We start from the raw sequence: 20,879 nt of genomic DNA, 5'->3' as shown, positions 1-20,879 counted from the left end.
TCCACTGCATCTTTCCTTTCTCCCTTTCTGAGATTCCTGAGTCTTTCAAAGCTTCATATTTTCTCACTTGAATTTGCCCAATAGCAGCTGTGGGGTCTTGTTTGTAGGCATTGTTTTATTCAGAGTAATGGGTTGCCTGTTCATACAGTAAAAATTTGAATAATCAGGGATCAGCATCCTTGGAATCCTCAGCCATCTATAATAGCCTCCCCTCTTTCCCCCAACAACCCTCCACCAAAAAGAAAAAAAAACCATCAAGAAGCTAAGAGGCAACTCTAGAGAACCCTTAATAGAGACTTGAAGATCCTTATTATACCTGATGCTCTTGTGATTGGTTGGTTTTCTGAGCAGAAGGAAAGGAGTATTCTGATTGGCTGCTGATGTCTATAAAAAGCCAGGCTTCTTACATGAGAGCTGAGAAGCACAGAAGTGACAGGAAACAGAAGAGATAAGAAAGAAGAAAAACAAGAGGGAAGAGATCAGCACTGGAGGTCATGCATGCTGATAATCATGTACAATGGTAACTGAACATGGCCACAGGGAACCAGGGATCACGGCTAATAGAAATCTCAGAGGGGGAAGGGATAATAATCCAATCCCACACTTGACCAAGAATCCCCTCCACAAAAGAAGCCCAGTAAGTGGTCTTTGTTTGAGAAGACAAAGTAGAGCTACCAGGATTAGAGCTCTGAGTTCATCTAGTCCAACTTTCTTATTTTATAGATTTCCTTATTCCCTAAGACCCAAGGAGGTAGAGTGACTTGTCCAAGGTCACACCATGTCAGAGGTGGGTTTTGAACTCAGTTTTGACTCTGAAAATGAGGGCTAGAAAGGTGATATGATTTGACCAAAGTCATCTGGGAAGGGGTATGCTAGAACTAGCTTGGATCAGCTTGTGAGAGCCAACTGTTAATTTCAGTGTAAGTATTTACAACTAGGAAATAAACCAATGCTACAAGTCAGGGCTTGATTTATTGTTTGTTTAACTGCCTAAACTTGAGAGTCATAGAAAAAATGGTAAGAATGAAGATTAAGCTTAGAGTGTGTTGTGAATAGCTTTCCCTGCCCCCATATGGTTCTGAAACACGTTCCAGAGCTAGAATTGGAACTCCAAAATCAGTTCATCTTCCACCATACCTCACTGTTCTTCTCCCAGTGCTACTGTTTTTCTGTCATTGCTTGCTCAGTGAGTGGGTGCTCAGGAATTAGTATGAAGGCCTCTTCCTCAGGAAATATATTGCCATGGGTGGAGGCTATACCTGTTCTTGACCTCAGTCACTGCAACAACACCCTCCATTACCAGCAAGCATCCAAGCAGATATCCACCCTCTCACACCAAGTCTCTTACCTTAGCACCTACTCTCTGGACTCTTCATCACTGAAGTCATGAGGTATAAAGTTCTTTCTTGGCTCTTGTTCATACAATGGGAGGGTGTTGTTGCAGTGCTTGAGGAACTGATGCTGGGTTTAGTCAGGTCCCTATATGACCAATTACCCACTACTTACCAATTCAGAGGCATAATCTAATTTTCCTCCTTGCTTGATGTTTGAAAGAATGATGCTGCTCTCTAGCATCCCAGGACCTTTAAGAGTGGGACCTCTGGTCAAATGATACTCTGCTACCCTTTTCCATGTGATTCTGTCACCATTCTCTTAGGTAAAAATTCCTTTTGCCTGCTATCACCTCCTGCATTCTCATCCCGATCCATCTCTGTCCTTCCCCTTCTATGCTACTCTGTCCACCTTTATTATTTCGTCTTCTGGGATCCATTTCTATGATTAACAAACTTCCCTTCATATTAAATTTCTTTCTCTCAAACTCTGTCCATCCAAGGGTAAACAGTGAGCTCCAAAGTACATCAAAGTGACATGAACATTTCCAATCAATAGAGTTTGGTGGACTGGTACAACATTCATCATACAGGATTTAAAACTGCCCTAGGACCTTTGGGTTAACCACTCAAATAATCTTTATCACATAGTATAATAACTGAGATTCATAATAGTCACTACGTTATTAAGAAAAAAAATTCTGTGCAGTGTATTCTTTTTCAAAAGTTCCAAGTATGGTCCAAGAAAGCAGGAAATATGTGGTATATTTTAGAAATATTTTTTTAAAAGCTAATAGAAGTTTTACCATTCAAAGAAAAAGTCCTTGACTACTTGAAAAACTCAGCTATTGAAAATAACTCACTCTCCAAGAGAGGTGAATAGTTGAGACTTTACTAAGGCTTTAATTGTATTTAATTTATAACCCAAGAATATCCAGGAGTCATACTGCGTCTGTGGCCAGCAAAAATACTAATGGAGTAAATGGAATATGACAGTAACTGCTGGGGACTGTTGTATTTGGGTTGTAAGACAGTTTTACATACCTTCAAATGCTCAACTTTTTCATGAGGATTCAGAAAGGTCCCAGAGTCAAGGCCATCTGCTGCCTTTGGTGGGTCCATGAAATCCTTGGTCACTTTCTCTGTGAGCTTCAAGATAACCTGCTGCTTAGCGTGGTTCTTGTCCATTAACAGCTGCACATGCTGTTGTAGTTCCTTAATGTGCTCCTCCCTCAGGCCCAGGGTATCCTCAAGGGCCTTCTTGTCTTGTTGGAGGCTCTCCACATGCTTTGTGAGCTCAGCAATTTGTCTCACCTTGTGCCGAACTAGCTCTAGACGGTCTTTATCTTCAGCGGCTGTGAGGTACGTGCTACATGCCCGCTTCTCCTGCTGAGCTGCTTCAAGAGCTTTATGGAGAATCTTGACAAGTTCCTGAGTGGTAAAAAGAAATAAAAAACAAAACAAATCAAACTTCTCTTGTCAGTCCCCTCCCACTATAATCACATACACACACAATCCAGACATGGTAGGGGGCATCAAAACAAAATTGGAGCTGCACAGGAAACATAAGGAGTTAGAAACCAGTCATTCAGGAGATCAGGATCTAGTCAGCCTCAATCCAGGCTCTGCTCAGAACCTGAACCTCATATAGCAACCAGGCCCCTGTCTTATAATCCAATTTCCACCCTGTTCCCTGATTCTAGCAACTAAGTCCTTATTTTTCCAGTGCTCAAGTCCATTTATAAAATGGCTAATTTCAATCAGGAAATGGTTAGTCATCTCATGAGGAATCTCACTAGTTAAATTGAAAATAAAAAATAGAAAATTAAAATTATTGTATTAAAATAAAAATAGAGAAATCCAGCCAGTTAATATGCTTTTAAAAGAAGGCCACAAGCATTTATTACACTATTACTATGTGTGAAGCACTGCGTCACGTTGAGTATACACAGAAAGAAAAACAAAACAGTCTCTGTTCTCAAGGAGCTCACAGTGTAACGGAGAAGACAGTTTTCCTGCTAAAGTTCCATTTTCTCTCCATCTCCTTGCTAGTACTTTCTGAACAATAAATATTTCTCCTATTTCACTGTTATTAGTTGCAGCTAGTTTGAAAACTTCTCTGTAGTCAGAGAAATGAGCTAGATGACTGTGAGTTACAGTCACAGGATTTCAGAGCTAGATAGGAATTCAGAAATCAGTTACAAATGAAGAAACTGAGTCCATAAAAAACTATGTGGCTCACTCAGGACTTCATAGCTTGTTAGTGAAAGTGCCATAACTAACAATGATGAAATGACAGGGAAGTTAGATACACTATTATTGACTGGCTGTAAACACGTACACACACATATGTATATGTACATATATATATTTGCATAAAAAGAGTACCAGATTATTGAGGGTCTTAATGAACACCAAAGAACAGTTCAGGAGAATTATCTGTGCCACTTCCCTCTCCCAGACGTTAAAAACACATGCTTCTTCTCATGTTTCCATTGCTTGGAATGCCTTCCATCATCCTTTCTAAAACCCATTTAATTTTAGGGTCTGGATTAAGACTTACCTCCTTCATGAAGGCCCCCTTAGTACTCCATCCCATAGTAATATTAACCTCTTCTGAATTTATTTTTTTAAAATTTATTTATTTTTAGTATTCAACATTCATTTTCACAAGATTTTGAGTTCCAAATTTTCTCCCCATCTCTCCCCTCCTCCACCCTAAGACAACATGCATTCTAATTACCCCTTCTTCCAATCTGCCCTCTCTTCTATCACATTCCTCCCTTCCCTTATCCCCATCCCCTCTATTTTCTTGGAGGACATGATAGATTTCTATACCCCATTACCTGTATTTCTTATTTCCCAGTTGCATGTAAAACAATTTTTAACATTTATTTTTAAAACTCTTGAGTTCCAACTTCCCTCCCAACCTATCCTCACTGAGAAGGCAAGCAATTCAATATAGGTTATACATGTGTAGTTATGCAAAAGATTTTTGTAACAGTCATGTTGTGAAAGATTAACTATATTTCCCTTCATCCTATCCTGCCCCAACTGATTCTATTCTCTTCTGACCTTGTCCCTCCCCAAAAGTGTTTACTTCTAATTACCCCCTCCTCTCATTTGCCCTCCCTTCTATCATTCCCCCACTCCACTTATCCCCTTCTCCCCTACTTTCTGGTAGTGTAAGACAGATTTTCATACCAAATTGAGTGTGCATGTCATTCCTTCCTTAAGCCAAATGGGATGAAATTAAGCTCACCTCCTCCCTTTTCTCCTTCACTGAAAGTTTTCTCTTGCCTCTTTTATGAGATAATTTGCCCCATTCCATTTCTCCCTTTCTCCTCCCAATATATTCCTCTCACCCCTTAATTTTATTTTTTTAATTATCATCCCTTCCTATTCAACTCACTTTGTGCCCTCTATCTATATATGTATGCATAATACCTCCAACTACCCAAATACTGAGAAAAGTCTTAAGAGTTACAAATATTATCTTTCCATGTAGGAATGTAAACAATTCAACTTCAGTAAATTCCTTATGATTTCTCTTTCCTGTTTACCTTTTCATGCTTCTCTTGATTCTTGTGTTGGAAAGTCAGATTTTCTATTCAGCTCTGGTCTTCTCATCATGAATACTTGAAAGTCCTCTACTTTATTGAATAGCCATTTTTTTTCCCCTGAAGTATTATACTCAATTTTGCTGGGTAGGTGATTCTTGGTTTTAATCCTATCTCCTCTGACTTCTGGAATATCATATTCCAAGTCCTGCAATCCCTTAATGTAGCAGCTGCTAGATCTTTTGTTATCCTGATTGTATTTCCACAATACTTGAATTGTTTCTTTCTGGCTGCTTGCAATATTTTCTCCTTGACCTGGGAACTCTGGAATTTGGCAACACTATTTCTAGGAGTTTTAATTTTAGGATCTCTTTCAGGAGGTGATTGGTGGATTCTTTCAATATTTGTTTTGCCCCCTGGTTCTAGAATCTCAGGGCAGTTTTCCTTGATAATTTCATGAAAGATGATGTCCAGGCTCTTTTTTTGATCATGGCTTTCACGTAGTCCCATAATTTTTAAATGGTCTCTCCTGGATCTATTTTCTAGGTCAGTTGTTTTTCCAATGAGATATTTCACATTATCTGCTATTTCTTCATTCCTTTGGTTTTGTTTATAATTTCTTGATTTTTTTGTAAAGTCACTAGCTTCCATCTAGTCCATTCTAATCTTTAAGGAATTATTTTCTTCAGTGAGCTTTTGGATCTCCTTTTTCATCTGGCCAATTCTGCTTTTTAGGTCATTTTTGTCCTTGTTGGCTTTTCAGATTTCTTTTGCCATTTGGGTTAGTCTATTTTTTAAAGTGTTATTTTCTTCAGCATTTTTTTGGGTCTCCTTTAGCAAGCAATTGACTCATTTTTCATGATTTTCTTGCATCACTCATTTCTCTTCCCAATTTTTGCTCTACTTCTCTTAATTTTTCTTGGAGGAGCTTTGACTTTGTTTTCTTCTGTTTACATGCTTTGGTCTTCCTTGTCCCCTAAGTAAGATTTTATAGTCTGATTCTTTTTCTGGTTTTTGCTCATTTCCCCAAACCTTTACTTGACTTTTGAGCTCTTTGTCAAGGTAATTCTCTGCTTCCAAGGGGGGGGGGGGTGTACTGTCAGCTGCTCAATTCCCCCCCAATCTGTGGGCCTAGAGCTCCAGAAACAGTGGTTGCAGCTGCCCCTGCTGTTCCTGTGGCTGCCTCGGGTTCCTCAGCCCCCTCCCTCATCAGCTGTTCTGGGGCTGAGGCCAGACCACTACACTCTTCTGCACTGGTTCCACAGGCTTTTCCCATAGACCTTCCAATTTATCCTCACTGTTTTGGGGTCATGAAGTCTGGAAACCACCACAGGCGTGAGAGATTCAGTCTCCCCAAGATCTGCTGAGGTCCCCTTTGTGCACTCGTGGCCCACACTGGACTGTGCTCTGCTCCCCGCATGGCGCAATATATACTTCCCGGCGACTTTCCAGGTTGTCTTGGGCTTGAAATTTGCTTCACTCCATCACTCTGTGGGTTGTATAGCACCAGAATGTGTTTAGAACCATTTTTTACAGATATTTGGCTGGGCTTGGCGAAAGTGCTCTAGAAAGTCCATGCTTTTACTCCACCATCTTGACTCTGTCTCCCCTCTTCTGAATTTCTAAAGCATGAATTTTCTGTACCATTTATTTGGCATTCTGCATAAGCTACCTTGTATTATTAATTGTTTTTGCTGTGTATCTCAGTGGTATAGTGGACAGAGAGCTCACTTCAGACCCTGGCAGAAATGAATTCCAGTGGCTACCTCTGACACATATCAACTTTACTGCCCTGAGAAAATCACTTAATCTCTTGGTGCTATAGGCAACTCTCTCAGAGTAAAAATAAAGTGAAGAAAAGGTTCCCACCTGCACTAGCTGGTACAGGGAGTTTCCTAATCTGACAGTTCCCTTTATACATGAAATCATAGGTCTAGTCTTTAACTTGGCTCTATCCTTATTTTCCCAATTAGAGTATAAGCCTGTTGAAGGTAGGATACATGTCATTAAACATCTTTGTAACCTATTTAATTTAAGGTTAACCGATCCTTAATTAAGGTAATTAAAAACTGTCAGTTTAGATTTATCTGATTACTTCCTTTTATTTCCTAATCACGTGGTATTTCTAGCCTGTTAGAATTAACTTCTCCACAGCCCCCACCATGAAGCCAAAGCACTGAATATTCCAGATAAACTCTTTCTAGGTCTAAGTCTGTAAGTCCCTAAAACTGTACAGTACTGGAAGAATACCTAACCAGCTACTTAATTTAAATTACCACATTCATTTTATTTTAAAAACTTTTTTATTTTGAATTTAAACACCAAAAAAAGGAGCATTTCCGTATATCTAGAAGAATAAGATTCTACATGATACTGTGAATTTCCATTTCATGCTGTTTGCTTTAAAAAAAAGTATTATGTTCTATATATTACTTTCCAAGCTGTTCTCCTTATTTGTGTGTCCTTCCTAACTCTGTTCTACTTTCTTCTGGGAATTAAAAAATGTTTCAATGGTGCCGTTTCTGGGTATCATCTGCACCTCCCCTTCCCCATTAAAAACCAAGAGAAATGAAAAAAAAAAACAAACCTTGTTTTTTTCCATTTTTCTTATTTAATTCCCTCATTACCCTTTCAAGACATCTAAGAGTGTGAAGGGACACTTGCTCCTTCCCTTCCTTTTAAATGTTAGCACTATATCACCTTGTAGCCTTAAAAGACTATAAGTCTCTCACTAGACCATGAAATGTCCCCTACCTCCCCATCATTATACTCAGGTTCACACATCAGTTATTTTTGGTTGTACACCCATCTCTTTGGTCTTTTGAAATATCACAGTCTAGGCCTTGTGTAATCCTGATTGTGGTTTCTTGGGAGCAGCAGCAAGTGACAACCAGTGCAGTGTCAGAGCACTTTACGTGGAATGTAAAGTATTATAATGAAAAAAAAAACTGGCAGAAATATCCTTTCTTAGAGCTGTTTAAGGCTGATTGAACCTTAAGTATTGCCAAGTTTGGACTGGAGTTCTGTGTAGCTATATTACCTGATTGTATAAGGCACTGAGAAATACAGGACAGAATGTTGGACTATAAATCAGTGGGAACTGGAATTCAAATTCTACCTCTGAAGCTGTGTCACTATGGGCAGGTCAATTAACCTCTCTGGGCCTTAGCTTCTCCACTGTGAAAACAGGGATAATAGTATTTGTAGCATCTACCTCACACAGTTGTTGTGAGGTATAAATGAAATAATGCATGGAAAGCATTTTGCAAACTTAGGCTTGCAAAAATAAATTTATTTATCATTATTGTTATTGTTTTTCAAATGGCACAGACTAGTGGCAAGAGCACAGGGGCCTAAGAGTTAGGAGCATCATATCCTTTTCCTACCACCAGAGTTAATTACGCAACACGCAAACTACAAGTTTCCTACTTTAAATACAATTCCTATTATTCAGGAAATGGGAGGGGCAGTTTTCTCATCTCGTATGGCTTGGTAATGTGTAAATTCTGGGAAGTTTTCTAGTTACTGAAGCAATCTGATTAGGCGGCAGATTCACCACCACTCAATCTTCTGAACTCAATAAAAATCAGGTTAAGAATGTCTGTTATTATGCTTTGCAAGGACTTGTTTGTCTGGGTTACTCTTTTCATTGGCACGCTGACAGTGATTAAAATTCCAGCAGATCCTGAAATGGTACGGCAATCAGAATATGACAGGAAAAGGAACTCGTTAAGAAGAGGTATTTGGTCCCTTAGCTATGACCAGAGTGCAGAGAAGCCCCACAGAGGCAAATCTGTGTGTGCCTGCTGGTAAGAACTGGCAGAAAGCAGACTATTTCAGAATTCCTGCTCTAAACACAATAAGCAGGTAACATCTGATGCTGCAGAGGGAATCTTGGGAAAATGCCCTACGCAGCTGGGGCATTCTAAGAATGTGTAACAGTTTAACAGCTTCTTATTTTCTGGTTTAATTTAGAACACATCTCAGCCCTCAACAAGAGCTTTCAGAAAGGAAAAAGAAAGAAGGAATGTCTCCTAGAGGGCTTCCGTTTAGAGTTTCAAAATGAAAATAAATGCTCTCATCTTAAAAAAATTACAGATATGGAAAATATACATTTCCTAGGGAGAAGAAAGCTTGAGAAAGAAGCACTGTCTAGTATTTTTATTGGATTAAAGGACCACAGATTTAGAGGTATGGGCCTCAGAGTTCACCTAATCTGAGTTGCACTTTATTTTACACATGAGAAAACTGAAGCCCAAGACAAGTAAAGACACTTGCTGAAGGCCACACAGGTAAATGGGGCAGGATTTGTGCCAAAGTCCTTTAACTTCAAATAATTTATTCAAAGTCAATTAATTTACAGGAAGGATTGGGAAAAAATGCTTACGCTAGAAGGTAGTCAACTGTTAAAATACCATGCATAAATTACGAAAATATGCAGACCTTTATGTATGATAGAAATGATAGCTTTTCAAGTTATTTTAGCAGAGAGAGCAAAATTAAAAGGAAAAAGGAACATGGATTATTTGTGTAATAGAATTTAGGCTACCCAGTGCCTGTCCATGAAGAGTATGCTACCTTGAGGGCAAATTCACTTACAAACCCTGATATGAATGCTCTATAAAGAACTCCTGTAACACACATTCCCAGAAATCTTGAGTTTCAGTTGTCTATGTAGGGAATAGCAGGCAACTGAACCATGACTTTGAAAGTACTATGCCAATGTTCTGAGGAAGTAAGAATAAGACTGAGAGGCTACCTCATTATATTTCCTAAACAGATGTAGTCTCCAATGAACTACGTCATTACTGGATGATCCATATCCTGAACCATATGCTAATTCATGTTTTTCTCTAGGCAGCATATGTGGATGGTTTCCTTCAGTTGACACATGTCCAACAGAACTACAACAGCTTTCCATATGCCTAAACAGATGGAAGTCGGGGACAGGTATGATTTATATTCTCTTGGTGATTTGAGTATTCATATTAAAAATATCAACTGCTTGCATCCATTGGACTCCAGACAAGTCTGTTCCTTATCAGCATTACCACTAACAATGTCTACAGTAGCCAAGGTATCGTCAGATTCTTGATATAAAAAACACTAGTCAAATGACAAGAATTCATTTGTTCAATGAGTGTCTACTTTAAGCACAGGTAAATTCTAAGGAGCAGCTAGGTGGCACAGTGGATAGAATGCTGGGACTGGAATCAGGAAGACCTGAGTTTAAATCTGATTACAGATACTATCTATTTGATCCTGGGCAAGTCACTTAACTCAGCTTGCCTCAGTTTCCTCATCTGTAAATGAGCTGGAGAAGGAAATGGCAACCATTCCAGTATCTTTGCCAAGAAAATTCCAAATGGGGTCACGAAGAGTTGGCTGTGATTGAAATGACAGAAGAAGAGTAATTTCTTCATCTTGAGAAGCAGATAGTTTTGCTTACATGAAATGATTGTGGGACAAGTCCAATTCAATACTAAGTAATAGCTGGCAGATCTGAATTCAGGATATATTTTGGCCAGGCAAGGATGTTTAGGTCTTTATTACCTCTGACCTGGTTACTGCAAGAGCTACCATTTTCATAAACTCCAAACTCCTCCCCAAACCAGCTTGCATGTCACAAGCATATTATCCTTCTTAGAAAATAAAACAAAACAAAAACAAAAAACCCTAATTTAACCACTAATTACGAGGATGGTCTTAACTTTGTCTTCTACCCTGTCAGGGGAAAGGAATACAGAAGAGCTCCGAGATGATGATGATGATGATGATGATGATGATGATGATGACGACGACAGCAGCAACAGTGTAAAGGTTTGCACAGTACTTGATATATATATCATTTTATCCTTGCAACATGCTTGGGAGGTAAGGACAAATATTAAACACATTTTACAGAGAAGGAATCTGAGGCAGAGGTTGTGACTTACCCAAGTTCACAGGTACGTGTCTAAGGCAGAATCTGAACTCAGGTCTTTCCCGACTCTATGCCTAGTGCTCTATCCAGCATTCTGTCGGCTGCCACAGGTAGCCTAAAAGTCACTGCGTCTTCTTTTCAGTTTTCTCTCTCCTCAGTTTATTTAATGTCTTTAGGCACAGGGAAGTGTAACTTGGTTTGCGTATAATACTTATTTGGTCTCTAGCCTCCATGAAGATACCCCCAGATCTGGGTCTCTAATTCTCTATTTCCATCTACTTTTTGACCACCTCAACAGGATGTCGTACCTCAAACCTACATGTCCAAAAATGTATTCCCCAGCTTTCTTCCCTTCAATCTTGCTCCTCACCTGCCAAATAGCACTTTTTTAAAAGTAAGTTTTTATTGATGTCATTTGTTTTTTATATCACCAGTTTCCCCCAGTATCCCTTCCCTTCCCCTCTCAGAGAGCCATGTCACATAACAAATGGTACTTTTTCAAAAGACAAAGATATAGAGGGGGTGAGATTTATATCATATCTTTTCAGTCTTATTTCATACAACTGTCCCTTGTGCACAATGTTCTGCCCAACTGGTCTACTTGCTGTTCTCCTTATTGGTGTTTCATCTCCTACCTCAGGGCATTTATCCAATCTAGCTGTCCATTCCCTGTCCCTGGAATCCTTGCTCTCCATGAGGTTCATGAGGGGCAGCCACCTCCTAAAGGAAGCTTTTCCTGGCCTCCCCAGTTGCTAATGATTCCTTTCTCCTTCCAGTTACCTTGCATTTACTTGCTGGTATATAGGGTGTAGTCTCCAGGAAAACGTGAGAACCTCAAAGGCAGAGATTCCCATTTTTGTCTTTTTATTCTGAGCACTTGCCATAGTGTATGGTACTTGCTGAATGCGGGGCTGATACTCAGTTCATATCACAGATCTCTTTTGGCATTTTAGACAGAATGTAGAGACCAGGTGATTCCATTATTATATTAGTGATCTCTCTTCCTCTGCCAGCACCTCATGTAAAGCTTGGGACCCTATCACTGTCAGAGTCTGTGACAACATAGCCATGGCTAACATTAAAGTATATTTTTGAATAATCTATGAAAAAAGATTTAAGAAAAATAATAGCATAAATGAAATATTAGAGAAAATGCTTTCCTAGTTAAGAGAAAAACATTTCAAGCATTTTATGAGCACTTATTTACAATAAAAAGGATGATATACTAATTACAAATACTTTTTACATATCAACACAAGAAATACTAAGTTGAGTTGGACCCCATGGACTATCTGGTATTTAATCTTGTTGGAGATATAATTTCCCTTTTACAACATGCTACAAATCAATCACCATTAATTTATCTAAAATCTCTGTGTGTGAAACTATTTTCATCTTCAGCCTGTACATTCCCTTGGAGACAACAGTTTCCATCTCTCTGCCACCGGCTCTATAGCAGATGAGAAGTAGTGAAACGCAAACTTATGTAAGCGTGTCTTCAGACACACAAAATTAGTTAAGGGCAGCTTTGTAAAGATGAGCAATGCTCCACAGTCAGATTCTGTGAAAACCTCCAGGCCGCACGGAGGCTGTAGGGGAAGGTGCTGGCAGAGGAAGAAGGAAACTGAAGCGAACTGTAGTCAACTGTATTGTGGAAATATATACATATATTTATATATAAAATACAGTGGAAACTATGAGCATTACATATTCACACAGTAATGAGAATATGTAGAAATGGGACTACTAGAGATAAATTTTATGAAAATTAGAAAAAAATTAGTTCCTGACTCCTCTCACTGATTTTTTTGTCTTAAAACTACTTCCTTCAGTTTCCAAGGGGTTGCCTCTAGTTCCCAAATTCCAAGATTCGATGAAGAAGTCTGTCCCTGTTCCTTTGTGATTTTATGCACTTCAGTTACAACTCTACTTTCCTTTTTTTTTCCAAATGAAGACATTGCAATCTTACTAGGATCCACTGACCATTTTAAGTTGTCTTTTTTCCTAGTTCTGTTATGATTCTCCTGCAGGTTGGTGATCAGAGCTATAAGTAATATCCCAGGTATTGCTGCATCAGGGGCTTCTATAAGGATGCAAGGTTGCTTTGCTTATCAAAGCAGTTTCTGAACAGGACCTTTTCTAGACAACATCTTTTAGTTAAATTCTCCATGAGAATGCAATCTCCTTTTGAATAGGGATTGTTTAGTTCAATGCATTTGTATTCCCAGCATATCTCACAGTGCCTAGCGCATAGCTGGTGCTTAATAAATACTTGGTGATTGATTAATTGCATATTCCTGAAAGTATTAACATATTACATATTTTTTCAAATATTCTAGAAATCAGATTTTGAAATAATATTAGAATGATATTCTTCTCCATTTGGTTGAATTCATTCATTCATTCATGCATTCATGGGATAAATATTTATTAAGTGCCCCTAGTACTCAAAGCCTTGTGCTTAGGTGATGAAGATGTTCAGCATGAATAAAACGCTCACTGCCCTTGTGTAACTTCAAGTTTGGCCAGGAGATAGAACATAGACACCATGACACTATTATAACCTTCCAAGAGACAAGTGCATTGGACAGTTACAAAATACAGTTATGTGAGGGAAAGTCAGACTTGAGTGGGAAGCAAAGGGACATCTCCATGGAGGTGATCACTTTGGAGTTGGGTTGTAAAGGCTGGGTAGGAGTTCAAGAGGTACAGATATGGGTAGAATTGTAGGCAAAGAAAGAGATAAGGGAAAGGGCTGACTGTTCTTCCCAAATTGTTGACATGGACTTCTTTGTTGGTGACCAAGTTAAAAGGTTACAAACATGCCAACAGACATTTATGGAGCCAAGACTCACCTTCTGAGACTTTAAATCCTCTGTAAGTGACAGAACCTGTTGCTGAAGGGCCCCAACTTTATCCTGAACATGTTTGTCACATAGGCCTTCAGTAAAGATATGGAAGTTACTGTTCTGCTTTTTGGCTTTCTGAATAAAATTTGCTGTCAGACTCAACTTCTGTGTAGATCTTGAATATTCCTCTGTTTCTATTCCTGCTGAAATGGGAAAATTTAGAAATTAGCAATATTATTAGGGTAATACTACAAAACAGAAACTATGGAGCTAAGGAAAGGTGACACATTATTTGAAATGTCAGACACTAAGAAGGAAGGACTGAAGTAACTGGAATGATTTCATTTGTGAAAAGTCTCACAACTGACTTCATCACAGAATTCTCATATATAAAAGGTTGAGTGGAAGACTGTAACCAGATATTCTCAATCTTCAATGAACATTCAACAAAAAGGCCCTGATTTTCAAAGGCTAAAAACAATGCCAGTAAATCTAAAAGGCTAAAAAAGTCTCTGCCTCTCTATTTAAAAAAAAAAAGTCTCCTATGTTCATAGGAGTCTGTTCAGGGACCCACATATATATTTGCTCTAGAAATATGTGAGTTTCATTATCTAATGATATAGAGGGAAGAAGTTGGAAATGAGAAGAAAAGGGAGGGGAAGCCTGGAAAATATGAGAAATGTAAAATTCACAAGCCAAACAGGATTTCTGCAGTTTTAAAAAACTATTTGAAAAATTTTTAAATGCAATCTCAGAGAGCCAAGTGGGTGGTCTTGATAGGCCCTTTGATGTCTACTACTGTGTGATTAAACTACATTCATAAGAACACAAGAAAAACCATACTTTTTCAACCCATGCTTTAAATTAGACCAAAGCTTTGTCTCTGCTACTGTACTTTACTGATCAGTGTTTAAGGTGAAAGGAAGTTGCCATACTCAATGATAGTGACCTAAAAAGTATCTCGGGGCTGGGGCGAATCATTTCCTATCTGTGGGGCTCCATAAATAGCCTACACTAAACAATCTTTAAGGTCCCTCTCATCCCTGTGGTACTACGAAATTACCTAAAAAAATTTTAAGTTTTTGATTTTATGTATCAAAACTGTCTATTTTGTCTTCTGTGATCTGTTTCTATCCCTTGTTTGGTAATAGAGGAGATAACATACAGATATACAGATACATACAATACACATATAAAATAGATACAAGACAACCTTGTGGGGCAAACTGTCATGGCCAATCTTGGACATGGAGAAGAAACTGAGGACAAGTATTCTCCCACCTCACTCCTTTCCTTAGACAACTAAGAGACTAAATGTGGCTTTTTGTCTAGGCCTTTGGCCCTCCATAGGAAAAAAGAATGTTGCATTCACTGTCAAGCATGATCATTTTGTCAGCTGGTTTTGCTTAACGTTTTCTGTTAAAAGGGAAGCTCATTCTCCAGGCTACTCCCAAAACAGGCACTGCCCAAGAAATCTTCCTTCTCTGCTAGAAGGTTATATTCTGGGCACATGCTGCTTAGAAAATCTTTCTTCCTTTCACAGTATTAATAGATCATAGTCCTAAACCCAGGCTCTGTGGCCACATGGACAAGCACGTGTCTACCTCTTTTGTGTACTTTGGCAAGAATTCTTCCTGTTCCACCACTACCCCAGCTGTTGCTATCTTGCACTGGAAAAGTACACAATTAATCAGGTGATCAATCCACAAGTATTTAACAAGATCCTACTATGTGCCAAGCACTCTGAAGAACTCTCCTTTCAGATCAAGTGGGTAGGAAAGCTGTGTGTGAGGATGTTATGAAATCAGGCTGGAGATGTAACATGAATATCTAGTAACTTCCCTTTAATAAAGATTATAAATGTTATTTATCTAATCATCGTCTGCTTACACATAAACTATTATCTAAGAGGCAGCTAGTGATCTCATTGAGAAAGAAATGAATCTAAACTCCCCTTGGGTATTAGGATGGTAAATGAATCAATGCTTATAAAACATACTGAGATCCTGGAAGCATTAAGATTTCTCCATAATGTCAGGCAATGGAACCCACATGTCAAAGTTTTTTCTGTAACGTCTAGGACTTTAAATAACCTCTGCAGTCCCATCTTACCCTTACCCCATACCCCTGTCCTGAAATATCAGCTTTATTTGAAGCTATACACCTGCTGTATATCCCAGTTGCTAGGATGTTTGCTTGTGCTTACAAATTCTGCGTTACAGCATGACTAAAGCCAATCAGGTGTTTACACTAAGTCTGGCACTAATAAGGCGATCCTCTGGAAAGGGGGTGAACAGGATCAAGGCAGAAACAGAGTAGGTTAGTAGCAAGTTGGGGACCAAGAGTAGCCACCGAACTTACAGTCTCAGAGAAATAGGGAGACTCAGCCTTACAATAAATACATAATAAATAGAATAAGATATAGTAAATTAAACCCTCTTACCTCTATTGAAGGGTTTCAGTAACCCACATTCTAACTAGTAAGTCATTAAATCCCTGAACTTGAATAGGATATATAAAAATCATTCAATTCATCTCCCTATCTTCAAATAGATCTCATTTTAAGTCACCCTCCCCCTGAAAAGAACACTAGTCTTTTCTTAATAATATCCAAATAAAGGATTTAATTAACCTTGATGATCATTAAAAATGCATTGAGGGAGGAGGAAAGAGAGAAAAATGTGGAACTCAATCTCATAAAAAAACTTTTTACATGTAATTGGAAAAGACAAAATTCTATTTAAAGTAATAATAACAACAATAATAAACCACATTGAGATCTTTTGGACAGAGTCACAGGTAACCTGGGAGATTATGACAGAAAAAAATTGAGCTGTTTCTTAACAAATAAAAACAAAGCAAATCTTGGGTTCATCTAAAAGTGCACAACAGCTCATGTTTTGTGTGTGCCCTGCCCTTAGTACAATGGCTGGCATACAGTAAGGACTGAATAACTGCTTGTTGATGGATTGATTGTGGGTTCTCTTGGACCCACTACCAAAGAAGGCTGGTAAAGGTGGCTTTATTGTTTGTAACCTAAATAGGTAAGAAACAGATACATAAAAAAAAGCCATAAAGATGAGTACCAGTGAGTCCTGGGTCTGCTTGTAAGTGTTGTTCCTCATTCTGATTCTCCCCAAACTTCTGGGATTCTTCCCCTTGGGAAACATGACCATTTCCCCTGGACTGCTTGTTGCTACAAATGTTATGCACTGTGTTTCTGAAAGCAAAACAATAACAAAAGGAAAGTGAAATGAGTCTCAAATTTAACCAAGATCTTTGAGCATAGGAACAAACAATGCAACATAAAGAGAAGATATTCAAAAAATAGGCAATATCAATATGAAAAGGCACTTTTTTTCCTATGGAGGGCCAAAGGCCTAGACAAAAAGCCACATTTAGTCAGTCAACAAGCATTTGTCTTTCTAATTAAAAGTGAGCCCCTGTAGAGATAAGGGTAGGAGGTTTTTTAATCCTATCAGAAATTGGGATTCTGGTTCTTTGTCTTCCTGCCTTTTGTCTCTAAGTTGATTTTTCCCTACCATCATAACTAAATGTAACACCTAAATAGTAATTGTTTCTCTTTTACCCAGGAACCCTGAGGGTCTTCCCCTCCCAGTTTGATTTTTTTTTTAATTAAAGGGGTCATCTCTTGCGTAACTTAAAGAAGCCTATTCATTGAACGGGTGTATCTCACCCAAAGTAAGACTGTGATAAGACCTAAGCCTAAAAAGGCCAGTGTCTCACATTGCATCCTGGGCCATTTTCAGTCGTCCTGATGAATACCAAGCCACCGAATCCAGATGGCTCAGGAGAAGAAAGTGAGGTTGGTGACCTTGCACAGCCCTCCCTCACTCAAATCAAAGTCAACTACAAGTCATGTCATCATCTTAATGTCATGGTCTTTTTCAAGAATGAAGGACAAACACTAAGCCCTTACTGTATGTGAAGTATTGAGCAAAGTGCTGGGGTGCAAAGAAGGCAAAAATAGTCCTTTGCTCTCAAGTAGCTTATATTCTAATGCGGAAGATAGCATGTATACAAATAGGTATGCTTGGGATACATACAGAAAAGGTGAAAGGTAATATTAGAAGGCAAAGCTATAGTAGCTTAGGGGATTGGGAAAGGCACCCCCTACAGAAGGTGGCATTTGAGTTGAGTCCTAAAGAAAGTGCAGGAATGTAAGAGTTGGAGGTGAGGAGTAAGAGCATTCCAGGCATGGGACACAGCTAATGTAAGGCATCGAAAGGAGGTCAGTATAGATGGATCGAAGTGTACGCAAAGTAAAATGCCATAATGGAGATTTAAAGTGAAGCATAATGACTGTAAAGTGAAAAAAAGCTTTAAATGTCAAACAGAGAACTTTAAATTTGATCCTGGAGATAATGGAGTCACTGGAACTCACTGAGTAAGGGCTGACATGGTCTGACAAAGCTTTGGTAGCGGAGTGGAGGATGGACTGGAAGGGGAAAAACCTGATGCACACTTGTTCTCTGAGCATGGGCAAATCACTTACCCTCTTAATGTCCAAGGAAACTAATACTCTAAGTTAGGGATGAAAGGCCAAGCTGTGGATTTTCCACACCAGGATTTCCCTACATTGATGAACCCACAGATCTGAACTCTCTTTTAAAAAAGTTGTTTTCTGTACTTTGCTATCTATGATTAATTGAGAAACAGCTAAACAACTTTCATAATAAAAACAATTGCTACATTAATGAATCAGTGAACAATGGATTTTTAACGAGGTGAGACTGGGTTTGAACTTCATCACTCATGTTCATTACATGTGATCCCTGGACAGGCCATTTAAATCCTGTGAGCTATAATTTTCTCTTAAGCAAAACTGAGGTAACATGTGCTTCACTCACCTTAAGGTGCTATTGTGAGGCACAGATGAGAGAAAGTATAAACTGATTTAAAGCACTATATGTCTGCTATTGTCATTAATAAACTGTTACAGCTATTTGAATAACTGAAATGGCTTATTATATTGATGCAATAGGTAACTGCAAAAGCAAATTAAAGTCCAATTCCACTGAAATAAGACATGTAGGAAAAGTATGATTGCGCTAATAACGTTTGTTAGATTATATGAAAAGTGTCTGAAGTATCTAGTTAGATTAAAGTAAGTCACTAAACTGTGTATATACTTTTACCTAGTGACATTACTACTGGATCAATGAGGTGTAAGACTAAGGAAAAAACTCATACGTTCAAAACTATTCATAGTAACACTTTCTGTAGTAGCCAAGAAGTAGAAGGAAAGAAAATGGGTGCCCATCAACCAGGGGATGACTGAACGAGGTATAATGGATCCTACTGTACTGTAAGAAAAGAAAAATATGAAGGAATTCAGAAAAAACCTAAGGCTTCTATGAACTGATGTGAAGAGAAGGACAAAGAACGATTTGCAGTGACCAACTGAGCTTCAATGGACCTTCACTGATGGGAACTCACTACGCCTAGGCAGACCGTTTCACTTTTAGATGGCTCTAATTTTAAAGAAACCAGGCATAAAAACCAGAGAACCAGACATGGAATAAGACAGGCCTGTTTTCAAGTCTAGTTCAGCACTCTGGAGCAGAGCACAGTAAATGAATTCCCTCTTCCACATGAGGCCACGTCCAATATTTGATGATACCTATCATGTTTTCTCCCTGTTACCCCAACCCCCACCTTCTGTTCTTCAATCTAAACAACCAGTTCTTCCTCTTGATCCTCACATAGCATGAAGTTGAGACCTTCCCTAATTTGTTTTCTTATGGATGTTCTCCAGCTCATCAACATATTTTCTTGATGAGCTGGTTCTTGATGAAACGTCATACTGCAAAGTAGTTGCTATTCCCTTTTTCTATTCAAATCCTATCTCTGTGAACCTGGACAAGTCTCATTGCTCTGGGACTCAGTTTTTTCTCCTGTAGGATGAGGAATTGGACTACATGGCCTGAGATATCCCTTCCAGCTTGAGATCTATCATTCTATAAAATCTTCCTATGGTAATATATGTTATAAGACAGCTAGGTCTAGAGTCAGGAAGACGAGTTCAAATTTAGCTTTGCTTACTAGTTCTGTGTCTCTGAGCAAATCATTTAACCTCTGCTTGCTTCAATTTCCTCAAAGGCAAAATGAGGATAATGATAGCACCTACCTTGTAGGGTTGGTGAGATAACATTTGTAAAGTGCTTAACACAGTGTCTGGGATATAGTAGGTGCCATATAAATGCTTATTCCCTTCCTCAAAGGCTCACTCTCCATACTTTCAGCAACAATGGCTCAGAAATAATATTTTCAAGTTCTTTCAGCATCCTGGGATGTAGTTTAGCTAAGGTTTGGTGATGTAACTCATTGAGAGCACTTAGTTGATCTCTTACCATTTCCTCATTTTTATCTGGGGTTTCAACTCCATTATTTATTTTTTGTTTTATATTTTCTTTTAGAGCATTTTTTCACATGACTAGAGATATTTTTAATTTCTTCCTCTGAAAATTGCCTGTTCATATCCTTTGACCATTTATCAACTGGGGAATGACTTGTAGTTTTATACATTTGACTCAGTTTTCTATATATTCTAGAAATGAGGCCTTTATCCTCAAGATTAGCTGTAAAAATTCTTTCTCAGTTTTCTACACCTCTTCAAATTTTGGTTGCATTGGGTTTGGTTGTGCAAAACCTTTTCAGTTTAATGTAATCAAAATTATCCATCCTGCACTTCATAATGCTTTCTCCCTCTGGTTAAAAATTCTTCCCTTCTCCTTAAATCTGATAAATGTAACTATTCCTTGCTCCACCAATTTGTCCATAGTATCCATCTTTATACCTAGATCGTGTACTTATTTGGATTTTATTCTTGTGTACGGTGTCAGGTATTGGTCTATGCCTAATTTCCGCCACACTTTTATCCAGTTTTCCCAGCAATTTTTGTTTAACAGTGAGTTCTTAGCCCAGAAGCTGGGGTGCTTGGGTTTATCAAACAGTAGATTGCTATATTCATTGCCTACTGTGTCTTGAGTACCTAGCCTATTCCACTTGTCTACCCTTCTGTTTCTCAGCCAGTACCAAGTAGTTTTGATAATTGCTGCTTTATAATACAATCTGAGATCTGGTAGGGCTAGCATTTCTTTTCATTAGTCCCCTTAGTATTCTGAACCTTTTGTTCATCCGGATGAATTTTGATACTATTTTTTCCAGTTCTAGAAAATAATTATCTGATAGT

General features: G+C 38.5%; 1 protein-coding gene across 3 annotated transcripts in view; it reads right to left on the bottom strand.

Annotated features, from left to right (window-relative positions):
* Positions 1–20,879, bottom strand: part of TBC1D2 (TBC1 domain family member 2) — a 72,859-nt gene that overhangs the window by 27,056 nt on the left and 24,924 nt on the right. For 2 of the 3 annotated variants that reach the window (XM_072604247.1, XM_072604230.1), the window contains exons 4-6: positions 16,750–16,883; positions 13,670–13,866; positions 2,376–2,762 (exon numbers count right to left, since the gene is read on the bottom strand). In XM_072604247.1, coding sequence (XP_072460348.1) covers positions 2,376–2,762; positions 13,670–13,866; positions 16,750–16,883 — 718 coding nt within the window. The remainder of the gene's footprint in view (positions 1–2,375; positions 2,763–13,669; positions 13,867–16,749; positions 16,884–20,879) is intronic. The other variant, XM_072604237.1, reaches the window with a different exon arrangement.

The sequence above is a fragment of the Notamacropus eugenii genome, chromosome 1 (assembly GCF_028372415.1).
Source record: "Notamacropus eugenii isolate mMacEug1 chromosome 1, mMacEug1.pri_v2, whole genome shotgun sequence".
Classification (NCBI taxonomy): Eukaryota; Metazoa; Chordata; class Mammalia; order Diprotodontia; family Macropodidae; genus Notamacropus; species Notamacropus eugenii.
The sequence above is the reverse complement of the archived record's forward strand: the minus strand, read 5'-3'. Positions and strand labels throughout refer to the sequence as shown.